The sequence below is a fragment of the Bombus vancouverensis genome, chromosome 12, assembly GCF_051014615.1.
Source record: "Bombus vancouverensis nearcticus chromosome 12, iyBomVanc1_principal, whole genome shotgun sequence".
NCBI lineage: Eukaryota > Metazoa > Arthropoda > Insecta > Hymenoptera > Apidae > Bombus > Bombus vancouverensis.
In genome coordinates, this window is record NC_134922.1 from 10,357,166 (window position 1) to 10,372,941 (window position 15,776).

Sequence of the window (15,776 nt, forward strand, 5' to 3'; positions counted from 1 at the left end):
TTAAAGTGCCTCCAAACTTTGTCGGTATATTACTATATTTAGAAAATGCTTAAAGTTTAGGTTCTTTATTCTTTGTCAATGTCTTTGTGAATATTTGATATCTCAAAACACACCTTATTTTTATCTTAAAATATCAAGGAGTCGCCATCTTTTTCACATGTTACCGTATTGTTTTACTGTTCGTCACAGCAGATGTAACATGTGTCTTCTCTTTCTCTTTTCTATCTTTCTTTGAATTCAAATCGACGTGGTTGGAAACATTCGAAGTCGCGGCATCGATTATCAGGACCGTAGATAAATTGTTCTCTCTTTAAACCATTATTCTCTCTCTCTCTCTCTCTCTCTTTCTATCTTCTCTCTTTCTTCTTTTTTTCAAGTAGAAACTGATTCTGTTTTTCCTAGGAAGTAATCGATATTTTTATTCTTGGAAAGCTTTCTTTCGAAATCCCTGGATCAGTTGCATTTGATTTCGACGTCTTTTATTTTGGAAAGGTTGGACAAGTTCCGAAGGTGACCATACTCTCTCATACTCTTCTTTGAAACCCTTTTTTTGCGAGCAGTGTCGCGCAAGTAGAACCGAGGCAGGAGTATCATAATTATATTAATGCAAAACATCAAGATAAAGATAAAAATTTGCATAAAAGTAACGCTGCTAGCTTTCTGCATTTGCGAAAATTGTTGCTAGTTGAAACTTGTCCCGTTGTGACTTTAAATAATCTCATTTCCACTCTCCTTATCTTCTAACTAATCTTTGCCCTTGTAATTTCGATCATTTTTTACTTTTTTTATTTGTTTTTTTAATATATTGTATCAAATAGAATGAATAATTGACATCGACATTTAAATCAAGAATCATTTTGAAATACTACTTAGAATGGTCTTTCTTTTTTCTCGATCATTAGTGCCTAGATCTTTCGTTAGGTTACATATTTCTGATCGATTTCTTTGTTTAACTTGCTGAGCCTATCTTTTTGTTTTCTATCTCCTTAATTAGAATATCGATCGAGCATTCTTTCATACGACGCGTGCGTAGAGGATTTTTATTTATTCTGCGACGTAGCACGTTTTCGAAGCTTGAAGGTGAACACGCGGGGTATGTCAAGCCATGTTTCCTCGATTCGTTTGCTCGTTAACGACATCAAATTAATCACGACACCATTGTCAATTTGTTTGAAGAAAAATTTCCAAGATCATCGTTTTAGATAGAGCTTTCCATTGTACTTTTCTCTCCACACGATAGAACAAACATTTAATTAATGCTTACAGTTAGTACTAAAATACGCATTTTAAAAAATCATAAATTATACACCTAAATATTTTGTCAGTAAATATTTCTAAATCGGTCCATATATTGATCTTCAATATCAAACATTAATATTCGTAGCTTTTGTAAACGTGTATAAATTTTTGTAACAAGATACACGCTTAGGAGATCGAAACATTTGATATTAATTCCAAAAAGATTTTATTACTGTTAAAATAGAAAGATATTCTCAAATTTGTCTCAAAATATTTTCTAAAATATTAAATTTTAATATTAAACACGAATGTTTGTAGTTTTATGTAAAGATGTCTAAAATTATCCACGGAAAAAATTCTAGTTTTCAATTCGTCTATATTATAGTAATCCACACGACACTACCATTCTTTGTACATCTTAACAGAACTTGCCTTCATAGCAATTTAAAAATATCCCATCACGATGGACAGAGGTAAGAGATTCAATATGTAGCTGATTCCCGCGAGTATGAATCGCCACTACGTAGGGCATATGTTTTCATTAGTGCACAAGCATACGTATGTTTTGCTAGTTTCCATTTAGAAAAGTGCAGTACAGTCTCGATAGTCTCAAGATGTTCCCAGTTAACAGGTTAAATTCAACCATGTCTTGAGAATAAACTATAATCCTGGAAACGCGATCAGTATCTTCGAGCCATTCGTCATAAGGTGTCTTCGCAATAAAGAAGCAAAGGAATCCAAATCTGATTCACTCGTTTCTTCCCAGAACTATCGAGATTCTACCGTATACCTTTTAGCACTGAATTCAAGACTCGTTCTCCTTTTGAACACTAGCGTACCAAGGAACGAGGAGATGGAGCCGGTCGATACAGACCACGTTCCGTAGAAATATAAATTAAATAATGTCGATGTCAGATTAATCGCGAATTTTTGTATAGGAGTCCCAATCAGGCAGACTTGCGACACTGTTCGGGACACTTAGAGGAATTAGAGGCCTAACCGAATCCCTTTGTACATAAATCACGTGCTTCAAGTATATTTCGCTGCTACTCATAGCGGACGCCAGCGGCCGCTAGTAGATCTCGATTAAAACGAATTAATTCTTTCCTTAATTTCCATCTGCAGTCGGCCTCCAACGAAGGAGCCAGCGTCAACGTCCTCGGGTACGTCACGATTGACAGTCACGTCGGATAGTTCCGCCCTGGCGACGGCCCTGCAGACAGCGTTGAGAACAGCACCCACAAGGTCACAGAGCCAACCCGTCGATCTAGCCGTGCCACCACCCACACAACAGGCACATCTGCCGCACGGGTGGCATAGTCAACCTGCTGCATTTAGGAGAGGAGAGTTCAGGAGTGGGTAAGTCGACAAAAATTACATTTTTCTGTCGATTACAAGGTATTAAGAATGTTTGATATCGAATATTCTAAACAATTCTCTAATTCGATTCTAAATTTCATACACTGCTCCGTCTTTAGTATTCTCTCGCCTTAATCTCGCAATTAATTCGTCAGGTACAGTTCGTTCAACAAGCGTTCAGAACCGGAAGGGGACGATCCGTGGAGCTGCGTGGTGTCCGTATCGGATCGAGGAAGCTCTCAACGTCCTCGAAGCAGCGAGTCTCGAAAAGAACCAACGAACCATCGTGGTTCCACCGATCTAGCAAGTAGTCAACGTTCAGATGGCAGACAACTTACTCGAGAGGATGGCATAGGTCAAGCGTCGGGACAACGACAAGAGTCCTCGAGGCAAACGAGCGAAGACATCTCCTGGGAATTCACGATAAACGAGGCGCCGATCGCGAGATTAGAATCGTTGGACGAACTCGACCAGGATCACGGTAGTTAAGGCCAAGGTTTCCCCTTCCTTTTTGAAGTAATTGCAGCTCGCTTACGACTGAAACGCGACGCGTTGTTGAGCAATCGACAACATAATGATTCTAATGATTCATTCGGATGGCTGTGGACTCCTTCCGTTCCCTTTTGGAGGATCTAGAAAATGTGGCGCCAGGATAGAATACGCGTCCGCCGATCGATTTTCTCCTGGAGATTCCTTTTGGCTTTGATTTGTTAACTGGAGTTGGTTTCATGTACTTCTTTTATGGAGTAACTAGATCACTTTGGATACTGTGTCGTTGAGCTTGGCAATTTGTGATTCGTCAAACTCGATTTTTGACGAGTGTTGGTGAATAATAATAACACTCTGTTAGGTTAATGCATATGAAACTTTGTTTCGTTTAAGTTTGACTTTGATGGACTTGTGGAAATATATTTTATTTTAATGTCAATTATCAAATATATTAAAGAAGAAGATATTTGATATAGATTAAGTGTATTTAGTGTTAAGAAGATTTGTAATAAAAAGTCGTAACCTCGTTATTGGTCAGGATAAATGATCAGAATGTTCGTGTTATTCTTTCATGTGAGTTTTCATTTAGAAACAAATCTATTTTCAGATTTATAATAAGATTTTTAATGAAACGTCAGTCGTTGAAAAAGTATACTGAACAAAGCACGTGGAAATTATTTTCAACACATTTTTTCTATTAAACTATTTCAATTAAAAAGGCAGTACTTCATATGCACAAGCCTAAGAGTTTCTTCGTTCGTTCGATCACTTATTTTTCTACTTGTATTAAATCTATGTGTTTAATATTTTAAGTAGAATCTTCACGTAATGTAGCATTTTCGGGTTCTTCCAAGCTTTTTATTATACACTGCGTTACTAATCGCGAGGCATTATTATGAATGATTAGTGACTTCAGTATTATAAGCAAAGCACTATATCTATTATTACACTTGATCATTTATATGTATATGTACATTCACTTCAAGGAAAAAAGATATTTTTGCTCTTTTCTTTTCTGACTAATATCACCTTTTAAGAGAACGACACCTATTCAAACACAATTTTTACAAAATTTTCGTTGAAAAGCGACTTATTTATATTCTCTAAATATTTTCTCCAACTAGTTTGGCCGAGTTACCACAACATTGTCGATAAATTTGATGGAATGATTAAGAGAAAATCGATTGGCAAGCGCACAGCAATATCGTCGTGGTACAAGAAGTTTTTAAGTTTGAAAGAGCGAGAAGACGAGAGGAAAGAGTGAGAATGAAAAGCACGAGCGGCGTTTCAGAAAGCTATACACGTACATACACAAAGACACAAGTACACATACACAGGTACATATTACATAGACGCAATTATTCCATGGTATCGACACATTTAATCCTACCGTTGGAACGTGAACTTACCTTCGAGGTTTCTACCCCGTATTAACGCTACATTTCCTTTGAGCAATTTTTTAATCGTGTTAATCGATATACACACTCATCTACACACATACACAGATACACAAATTACTATGTATTCCCCTCTTGAAACGATGCTTTTTTGTTTTGCACGTGGAAAGTTCTCTTTCGTTACTCGGTAACATCGTGAGGAAGAATAAAAGAAACGAACAGCGAGGGGAATTAAAGAAGAATTAAAAGAAATAAAATGAAAGTACAAGATAACAGGCAGAAGATCGATGTTCATAAAGTAAGACGAAAAATAATGTTTAAAGATACACAAAAATAATTAAAGGAGAAATTACAATGTGCAGCTCGTGGAGAGAGAGAGAGAGAGAAAGTTTCTTAAATTTTCGGAGTCCTTCGCGTCACGATAAATACACGTAGCTAAGTTCAAAATTAAGATTAATATCGACTGAGAGCACCTTCTTTTTTTATTGCTTATAAGCGACGTTTAAAAAATAAGATTATACGAGGAAATTAGAAGAAAGCAGCGGGGGATGATAAAAATTGCGTTAAATAAAAAAGGGAAACATAGTGTTGCGATCTTCGGGAGATATACGTGTTTAAGTTAAATAAAAGCAAGGGCATTGTCGGGGGCGAATTAGAAAATGGCTGGTCGACCCATGACGAACAATTAGATATTTCGGGAGTAATAAAAGAAATACAAAGGATAATTAAATAATTAAAATACAATTCTGAGTGCCACCTACGAAGTAAAACTGCAATGTCCTTTATACAGACAACCAAAAAAAATAAATTAATAAATAAATAAATAAATAAAACGATTAGAGAGAAAAAATACACACGAGGCAAGCGAAAAAGAAAACGGGAAAATTAATACGGAGAGAATTTAGATAATGACTAATATTCTTACTATTATTATTATGATTATTATTACGGTTATTATTATTATTGTTATATTATTATTATATTATAATTATATTATTGATATTATTGCCATAAACGTAGGGATGAAAACGCAAGCGCGACGGGGGAAGAGGCGAGGAAAATATAGTAAAATATACCGACGGGTATAAAAATGGTAAAACGACTAAAAAGAAAAAAGAGAGAAAAGAAAATGACAAAAAAAGTCTAATGAATGAACAATTGCCTGCGCAATAACGGTATATAAATTATATATATATACCTACATGTTATACATACACGTGCGTGTGTACGTATATACACTGAGCAATTATGCGTGCGTCTATGTCTATGCGTATACACGTTGTAAAAAAATTTTTTACAAGATATCTCGAATTAATTAATGCTCGTAAGCGTACGTTGGTTTCTCTTCCTCTCTTTTCGTTCTCGACCTCCCGAGTTTACTTTTTTCACCCCCTCCGGCGATTTATCACGCAGTGATAAGGGTGAAAAGCGATGATCGATGATCCCCGATCATCCCCGTATAAATCGTTTTCCACGCTGATCGAACTCTGATCACGATTTTCTTCGATGTTATGTTGTTAACGAAGGTGTTATGGTTCGATTATCGATTGGTATGACCGGTGACAATAACTGGAAACTGATCTCGAATTATTTAACAGTCTGAGGAAAAAAATGAGTAATAAATTATATTTTTCCAGTCAGAATAAAGCATCGATCTAAAAAAAAAAAAACCCGGAAAATAGATGATCGAAATTACATATCACTTCGAGTGAATATATTAAATATTGAATTTAATTCAAAGCAATATTTGAATTAATTATCGAGGAACAAAAGGAAACGCCATTGAAATTAAATGAAAGTAACTAAATTTGAAAATCGAAATTTTCAAAAGAAAGTACGCATATATTAAAATTGTAAGGAATGAATGTGAAAGAAAGAATGGATTGCGTGAGGTAAATTCCGAATGCGATTATGGGAAAGGGGAGGCTCGATCGAGGATCATCGATCACAGATCTATTCGTTCTTTGCTCAGTATTTTAGGCTGTAAATGATACCGATACATTCGATGTAACGATTAAATGACTCGTAGTTACTTTGTAACGAGAGGAGCAGCGACGCAGCGCTAATGAGAAGCAGCTTTTTAATTACAAATAGCGATTATCTTTGATTATTATTACTACCAGTAGTACACGCAGCACACGTGGATTTTCGCACTTAGGTACACGGCGAAACGATACGGATTTATTGTTCTTTAAAAAGAAAATGCAAAAAAAAAAAAGAGAGAGAGAAGCAACAGATGTTCGACAAATGGTCCAGAAAGAGGGCAACAGTGATCACTTCAGGAGGAAAAAAACAACAGTTCTCGTTCGTTTCTTTTCTAATCAACATGTTTATACGAATTAATATACACAGATTTATTATAAAAATCCTATTTTTTGAAAAAGTATGGATATAATTGAATGTTTTCAATTCTAAGAACGACCATTGATTATTTTTCAAGTATCACCGAATTTTTGCTATTTTGTCACACTAGATGGGAATTTTTCTGTTTAATTTTAAACGATTTCATTCGATCGAGTGATGGACGAAGAACGACGCTTAACAAAAATTTATCCAAGTGTGTTGAACGATGAATGCACAACGATAAGTAGAATTTTATTTCTAAGGATAACCAGCCTGTCAAACGTCGAAAGTGTCTACAAGAAAAAAATGCCTGTTCATTTTCAAATCGTTGATCAATGTATCTGTCCAAGAATGAAGAGAAAACAGTAAAAATTCTCTTATGTTTCTTAGATCCGATTTTTCTTTACCAGCCGTTTATAAAAGATGCGATCGTCGACGAAATTGATGTCGCTGAAAGAGTCGGATACCAAAAAAAAAAAAAAAAAAAAAGAAAAAAGAAACGTCCATTGCATCATCTTAAAGAATATTCCGCGAAGATTTCGTTCAAATCGCCAGAATTCACTCCATACCCTTTCGAACATCGAATTTTTGCGAAGATTTTTTAGAAATATCACGAGTGAATAGCAATAATTAAAATATTTCGACGATGAAATATATAAGAGACTCGTGCTGTATATCTTTCGAAGAAATTTTTTAATTATAATGATACAACGGTGAGAAAAATCATTCGTTTTTCTGATTGCAAGATGTCAACACGTAACTTCGCCAGCAACTCAAACTCGTTTTCTACATTTTAGGATAACGAGAGTAAGTCGTGATATTTGGAAAAATACGGTTGTATTTGTTTAGAAAACGATCGACTCAATGATGCAAAACGCGATGATTCCCAATAGAGATCCGCTCTTTTTTTTCTGACCGCAAGAATATCAAAACCGAGAGAAGCAACAGAAGAAGAATAGGGACGATACTTGCAGCAGTGTTTCATCTTTCTTCTGGCAAATTTCCAACGCAAGTTTTTGCTTTGTACTTTTTAATTCGAGCCTTTTGAGAAGAAGCTTCCAAAGTCGAAATAAATTAATAAAAAAGGCACGAAAGTTTGCGTTAGAAATTTTACGAGGAATTATCAAACCTATCCAAGCTTGACTTGAAACTTCCCCAAATTTCAATTCGAATTGAAATTCTTCAAATTCCTTAAAATCTACCATGGGATTAAACAAGTTGCACGATGTTGATCCGAGATTAAAATTCGGACGACGTCGCGTTCGTTTCTCTTTGAGACCATCGTAATTCCCTTCACAGACGTTTGAACTTATCGTCACTTCGTCCTTCGTCAAACCTGTTTCCTTCAGACTGAGAACGATTTTTATCGAAGGATAGGAATTTTTGGACCGGCAGTCGTCGCACGAACGTCTTCGAGTTTCTCGATTGAAAACATTGAACATTTCCGTGACGACCATTAAATGCAGCTGAGTAAGACTCGATGCAGACGAATGAATTTTGTGTCGCAGTACACTGCATTATATGGAGAAACATACGTGTATTTTATTATATATCATATCGTGAATTTTATTACATATAATTCACTTAAAGATCCTGGTTATCATCCCCAGAAGTTATTTATTTATTTGTTAACACTTTGACTCTCCCTTTGACTATAAAATATTATACTACTTCGTCGTAACCACATTTATCTTCTAATTTTTCATAATACTCCAAAAAGAAGAGCAATAACAATTCGATAATAATTTGCTGTTAGTCGTATCTCTATAGTATTGCATAGTCGGATTTTTCTCCTAACTTCTAGTACTTCTAATTTCTAGTTTCTAATAAAAAAAAAAACGCTACAACACACGCTTACGCGACAAATAACAAGTTTTACAAGATCGCAAGACAAACTACGTATGCCTGCATCGAATCTTATGAAACCAACACACGCATATTATACATATAAGGACACGTACACAGAAAATCATCGATAATTATAATTCCATACGTGCGTATTATAAAAGTATGTTCGTTTTTTATCGAAGCTGCCTCTCGCTTTTGAATTCTACCGCGGCCGTACCGAGACAGGGAGAGAGAAAATAAATTGGGGGAGGGACAAAAGAGTCGAAACGTTCAGAGGGTCGTTGTTCGAGGTAGATTTCGTGCCAGGACCGAGTTCCAGTTTGTCACGACGTCAGGCTGTGTAACGAGATTCCGTCAGGAGTGTTTCTCGACTCGAAAACGAATTGATTGATTCAATTGATTCAATCTTCTCGAGGGAAATTTTAGAGGTAGGTTACTCGAGGGTTGATTCTACTTATCGAGAGGATTTTTAAATAATTTTGGAGACTCGAGAGCGATTGTAAAGGTTGTTGAAAGTATTTAGTAGGTAAATGTGAAATTTAATTTTAATTTCGTGTGCAACGATACGATTTTTATGATTCATTTGTACACTTAAATATGGAAATCGACGTAATTTATATACTTTAAAGATTCAAAGAACGATATTTAGGAACATGTAGCTGAATTCACGAAAAATTCTCTTAATTTGTCGCGTAAAGTGAAATTTCACTCTTAACGCAGGTCACACGATTTAATATTATTCTTTGATTCCATTTCTGGAAGAACATTACGCATTCCTAAATATCAAAATGTTACGTTTACGTGGGTCCCTTATAGTTTTCTGTAACGGGAAAATTACGAAGAAATATTCGTGACAAATAATTGGGGAATGTAAGACTTACGACGTGAGAAATTGGCAATAATTCGTTAAACTATCCGTGCCAGGTTCGCAATAATTTAGTGATAAGTGTTCTCGATGGAACGTCAAATGTGATAGTATCGAAAAAGATTCTCTAGAACCTCCCGAGTAATTTGCAGTTTTATTGCGACAATTAAAAGATAAATCGATGAAAATGATCTCGAGAAGATAATTCGAGGAACACTCGTCGCGAATGCGTCATTCGTTTGTAAAGTGGATAAGAGAATCTTAAACGAGAGATAAAGTTAAGAGCAAGAGGAATGAAATTTGAAGAAAAACAAAAAGAAGCAGAAGAAAATAAGCGTGAGAGTGAGAGAGGGACGAAACGAAATCCTACATCCGCGGTAGATGAATTTACTCGCGTTTTTTCCCAGATTATGCAACTTAAGATTGTTCTGTATATATATACATATATACATACATATGACATAATCTTGGATCGTATCGATTATAACAGTGAGCGCACTGATTTGTAAACACGTAACAAAGAGAGAAAAAGGATTTGTTCGTGTGGAAAGGTGAGAAAGCGCGTGCGAGTGAGACAGAGAGAAAGTTAAGTGCGAATGAAATATGATGAAAGTGAGGGAAAAAAACGAAAGAGAGTGTATGAGAGTGAGAAAGAAACGTGTGAGAGAGAAGACACAAGATTTTTGTACCACCCCCGTAAATCAATTCCTGCTCTTCACCGAGCACCCTCCGATTAAAATAAAATTACACGAGTGTCTTTATTCTTACCCCTCATCGACAAAGATTTCATGAATACAAAAATATATGGAGAATTATGGAGAGCAATCGCTTGAAAGAAAATATCGCCTCGAATTTTTTACAGCGTAGCTCAATAAAAATGTTCGCATTCAACAAAGTGTCTTGTCTATTTCATTCTACTTCTGAAAGAAGATATTCTGACGTTCTTCTGCTCTTTTTGATTTAGTTTCCTTTGGTTTCAGTGTTTTTCTATAATTAATTTTCGTCGTCCGAAAGATTATTGGGTGAAGACGAAGAAATACGATAAATCAAGTAAACATAAAATAGGAAATTTTGTATATTTCGAGTACAAAACATAGAAAGTAAATTTCACGACATTTTTTAGTTGCCTTTTTTTAATCCTCGTGTCTACAGCCATTTTTTTTTTTTTTTTTTAAAGAATGTATCCTAAGTTGTTAAAGTCTTTCACTTCTTCCATCACTTCATCGCTCCTATTTTCATTTTCCTCTCGTCTTTTGGCCTCTTTCCTTCTTGAATATTAATATTCTCGATCTTTCTGCGTTTAACATTAGTCCTTTTCCTTTCAGGTAACCCTTCTTCCTCTTCATCGTTTCTCATGTTGGTCCTTTGCTAGCAGTACTATGTCGTCTGCTTAGAATCATGTCTTATTTTCATCTTATTGCTTGCCCTCTAAACATTTCCTCTCTTTAAATCCATCGTATCCGTCTTGCCTCAAACACCTTGCTTTCGACAATTTTTCTGACATTTTCCCACTACTTTTACTCTTACTTTACGTTTCGTCGTAAATTTCATGCATTCTTGTCCTCGGCGCTCTACCAACTTCCTTTTATGCCATGGCCTTGCTCAACTTGCCTCTGTTTACTTTATCAATAGCCACAATTTTAATTTGTATCTTGCGTCCTATAAAATAAAGATGATCAGAGATTTTTGCCACCTAAAAATTCAATGATCCAAACTATTGCAATTAGTTTGTGATCCAATAATATCGATCGAGGAATGAAAGAGAAATTAGATTAGAAGAAATTCGATCGAATTATCTGTATGACAAACAATTTTTAATAACATCTGAAATAAATAAAAAATGATCTAAAAAAAAAAACCTAAATCAAAAGCGTCAGCGTGCCAGGTCCAAAACTCAACTACTTTTTACCCGTTTTTATTTGACCTCATAATTCTAGACTTTGCTTCTTGCTCATTTCCACTTTCTAATTAATAAAATTAACTACTTTATTTTAGTTTTCAGTTATTGATCGTCGATTCAGATATACCGGTCGATCGTTCGATAAGAAAGGATATTAAAATGATACAGTTTGATGAATAATATCTAATCAAATGTCTCAGAAAGGTATGGAAAGAAATTATACGAAAAGGGTGATAGGTGGTGCGAGCAGGAAGTGGTAGGGATGGTCACTGTTCCGGAAGCGACGAATTCCTCGTTGTGTGTGCATGTGCGAGCGCGTATTTAGACGATTTTTCCGTATATCGCATAAAAATATGTTTATTACGTATTTTCACTATGCTGACACGTACTTTGGTGCCTCACTACCCACCTGCCACGTGTTATCCTACGATTTTACCTCGTTCTTACTGCACCAGGCGGTGAAAGCCACCCTCGATGAAAGTTTCTTCGATTTTCGAGGCGAAAACGATATGAATGCAAGAGATAACAGTTGAAGGAACAGAAGTAGACATTGAAGAAGAAGCTTACGCAACCGAAGAACAGGTAGATGCTGAAAAAAGCGATATATATTCGTTATTACGTATTATAAATTGAGAAGAGGACGATATTTAAAGAAAAGACAGATTCATACGTATAAGGTGAGCCAAATAAAGTGTTACAAGCCAGTTTCTAAGGAATTACTGCAGATACGTTTTCTTAATATTATATCGAGATATCTTCACATTGTTTTAAACATTTAACAAAATTCTTTTTATTACAAGATGTGATTATTCCTTTTATTTTTCGATGCTCTGTGAAAAAGGCATTTGTTTAATTGTTCAACTATGAAAACTAAAGAAACAGAATACTATAAACGAATATTATTCAGTTTGATGTAAGAGTTGTTCGAATAACAAAGAATCGATTAATTTAAATAAATATGAATATTGATATGGATAAAATATAACGTGAATAATGTAATTTACTCTATTTTAATATACATACTATACTTTCTATATTTTGCAACGACAATATAAGACAAATTAATATAGTATATCAATATGGCATAGTATAATTCCCTTTTCGTGCTCGTCACAGTCCTAAAACAACGTATTCCAATCTGAAAGAATTGTCACTGCTGTCTTATTTAATTTGTTTAATAAAGCAAATCGATATTTGCAATGGTTTCGAAGAAAATAATTTATTGCGACACTTTATTTACTTCATTCTGTGTGTATAGAATTACTGTTCTATCGGTTTCAAGGGAATGAAATTAGGTAATGTGTGGAGAAGATCAAACAAATGAAATTTATACGTTCATAGTTGCTTACATTTGTATACGGTTAGAATATATTAGAAGATTACGTACGATTCTTAGATAATATAAATGTGAAACTTAAATCTTTGATTAACTGTTGAATAAAAATTATAATTTTACACGAAATGCATATTGGTTGAGTGATAATACTGATTTCTGTTGAAATTACAGCATTGTCCTTCTTTTACGTAAATATTACTTGATATTCTAATAATTTACTTAATTATAGTTATTCTATAAGGATATCTTGTTACCTTCACTTTCCATAACCACTCCTCATTTCCCCAATAGATGGCAGAACGTCATTTGTCCGACAGAAGTTTCGGAGCAAGGGCTTCGATTTTTGTCTTCGGAAAAAGTATGTACTGCCATCTATCCATGCATACTCCAAGTTGCGGTTCCGCCTTTTCCTCATAGACGGCAGTACACAATTCGTCCGACAAACGTTACAGAGCAAGTAGCTGGATTTGTGTCTTTGTGTTTCTGTTTCTGTTTGCATTTGTGTGCCTGCAAATCGATCAAATATTGAATTCCAAAAAATACGTGTTTCAGGAATGAAATTATGAACTTTTGTGATCGTATATTCTTATTTGAAGTTTAAGCTTTCTCCTTGTATCAATTCTATTAAGATTCCTCCTAAATTAAGCAAGTGTCAAATTATAAGACATCATAACCTCCAATGTTTGTTTGACTTAATATGTCAAATCTTATGGAATGTCTGAAGTAAAATTTTAAATAAAAAAATTGATTTTATCGAAGAAGAATAAATTTTGTGAATATAATAAAATCATGAACACGAAAAAGGTTATAACATTTGGAAAGATCAGTAAAGATTTATCTCAGGAACAAGCGAAAAATACAGAATCTGTAAGTTCTGGATTTGGTACGTTTGGTAAAAAATCATTAGAAACTAATATAACAAAAATGAATGAAATCAAACCAGAAGATGAAGAAGAATCCCAAAATTTGAAAGAGGTTATGGGCATAACTGGTTTTGGTAAAAAAGCCAAGTCCTTTGATGTACAAGAAATGTTGGAGCATATTACAAAAACTATTAATACTAACAAAGCAATGTCTGAGAAAACAAAAGCTACAGATAAAGAGACTAAAACACAATTATTAGAGGAAGCTAAAAGTAGCGATGCTGCTGATAATGAAAATGCTAATGATAGCAAGGATGAAGAGGATGATTTTATTGGCCCTCCGATACCTCAGGGGCTTGAGAATTCAACATTGTCAGAACAATCTACAAAAGTAAAAGATAAAGATGATGATGACGACGAGAGCGACGAAGATGACAATGAATCTGATACTGAAGAGGAATTAAAGTTGAAAGACAAAGTTCCATGTAGTCATGAAGTTACAATGACTCACGGAACAAAAGCAGTAACAGCTATTGCAGCTGATCCTTCTGGAGCAAGATTAGCTTCAGGTTCTATCGATTATGATGTTTGTTTCTGGGATTTTGCTGGTATGGATTCGTCTATGAGAAGTTTCAGAACGCTACAACCTTGTGAAAATCATCCGATTAAATGTCTACAATATTCAATGACTGGTGATGTTATATTAGTCATATCAGGTTCTGCACAAGCGAAAGTTTTGGACAGAGATGGTTTTGAAAAGTGCGAAACTGTGAAAGGTGATCAATATATATCAGACATGGCACGTACAAAAGGCCATACAGCAGGATTAAACAGTGGTTGTTGGCATCCATTTACAAAGGAAGAATACCTTACTTGTTCACAAGATAGTACTTGTAGAATATGGATTTTATATAGGCCACGTGCCCACAAACATTTGATAAAGTGTAGAGCACAAAATGGAGTTAAAACAATACCAACTACATGTGGCTATAGCAGAGAGGGTACTGTAGTTGCCTGTGGTTGTATAGATGGTTCTATACAGATGTGGGATCATAGAAAAAATTTTGTGAATCCATCGCTGATTCAGAGAAATGCACATGCACAGGGTAGTGAGATATCAAGCTTAAGTTTCTCTTATCTTGGACAAATGCTTGCAACCAGAAGTTGCGACGATACGTTGAAGCTTTGGGATTTGAGAGCATTTAAAACACCTGTCTTTGAAGCAAACAATTTATATTCCAGATATGATACAACTGATTGTATGTTTAATCCAGATGATTCAATTCTCATTACAGGAGAATCGTTGAATAGGAATCAAAATACTGGTAGAATACTATTTTATGATACAAAGACCTTCGATCTAATTAATGAAATAAACGTAACAAACTCGCATGTTATTAAAACATTGTGGCATCCAAAACTAAATCAAATATTTGTTGGTTGTGGAAATGGAATAGTTAAAGTATATTATGATTCTAAGAAGAGCTTAAGAGGAGCTAAATTGTGCGTTGTAAAAACGCATTTGAAACAAAAACACATTGAAGTAATGTCAACCCAACAGATTATTACACCACATGCACTTCCATTGTTCAGGCAGGACAGGCCTAAATCTGTTCGTAAACAAATGGAAAAAGATCGTTTGGATCCTGTTAAATCAAGAAGACCAGATTTACCGATTACTTCTGGGCAGGGTGGCAGAGTTGCATCTTCTGGTGGAACGCTTAGCTCTTATGTAATTCGAAATTTGGGACTTAGTAAGAGAATAGAAGATGACCAAGATCCTCGAGAGGCTATTTTGAAATATGCAAAAGTAGCAGAAGAGAATCCATACTGGATTGCCCCAGCGTATAAGAAAACTCAACCACAAACAATATTCCAGTCGGATGAGCAAGATGGAGCATCAAGTGCGAAAAAGCAGAAGACTTGAAGACTGTACATTGCTTCTCAGACATGTTTATATTATTGTATATAATATTCGATGAAAACCATCTATGTAAACTATTAATAAGTAGAATACATTATGTCTAAGACCAATCTTTAGCTTAATTAATTGATTTGCTGCACTTAATTGTATGTTTGTATTTATGCAGTATATACTGAAATGTTTCGAAAAGTTTCTGCTTCCTTCATATTTAAT

General features: G+C 34.9%; 2 protein-coding genes across 5 annotated transcripts in view; both read left to right on the top strand.

The window, feature by feature from the left end:
* The window catches only part of sei (potassium voltage-gated channel seizure), a 145,811-nt gene extending 135,376 nt beyond the window's left edge, over nucleotides 1–10,435 (top strand). For 2 of the 4 annotated variants that reach the window (XM_033331511.2, XM_033331514.2), the window contains 3 exons: nucleotides 433–510; nucleotides 2,365–2,598; nucleotides 2,754–10,435. In XM_033331511.2, the coding sequence (XP_033187402.1) occupies nucleotides 433–510; nucleotides 2,365–2,598; nucleotides 2,754–3,087 (646 nt within the window). In that variant the 3' untranslated portion in view covers nucleotides 3,088–10,435. The remainder of the gene's footprint in view (nucleotides 1–432; nucleotides 511–2,364; nucleotides 2,599–2,753) is intronic. The other 2 variants (XM_033331515.2, XM_033331517.2) reach the window with 1 other exon arrangement.
* Nucleotides 10,436–13,224: 2,789 nt separating this feature from the next.
* Nucleotides 13,225–15,673, top strand: LOC117155268 (gastrulation defective protein 1 homolog). Its single transcript, XM_033331070.2, has one exon. The coding sequence runs from the start codon at nucleotides 13,566–13,568 to the stop codon at nucleotides 15,564–15,566; it is 2,001 nt and encodes a 666-aa protein (XP_033186961.2). The 5' UTR covers nucleotides 13,225–13,565; the 3' UTR covers nucleotides 15,567–15,673.
* The last annotated feature ends 103 nt before the right edge of the window (nucleotides 15,674–15,776 follow it).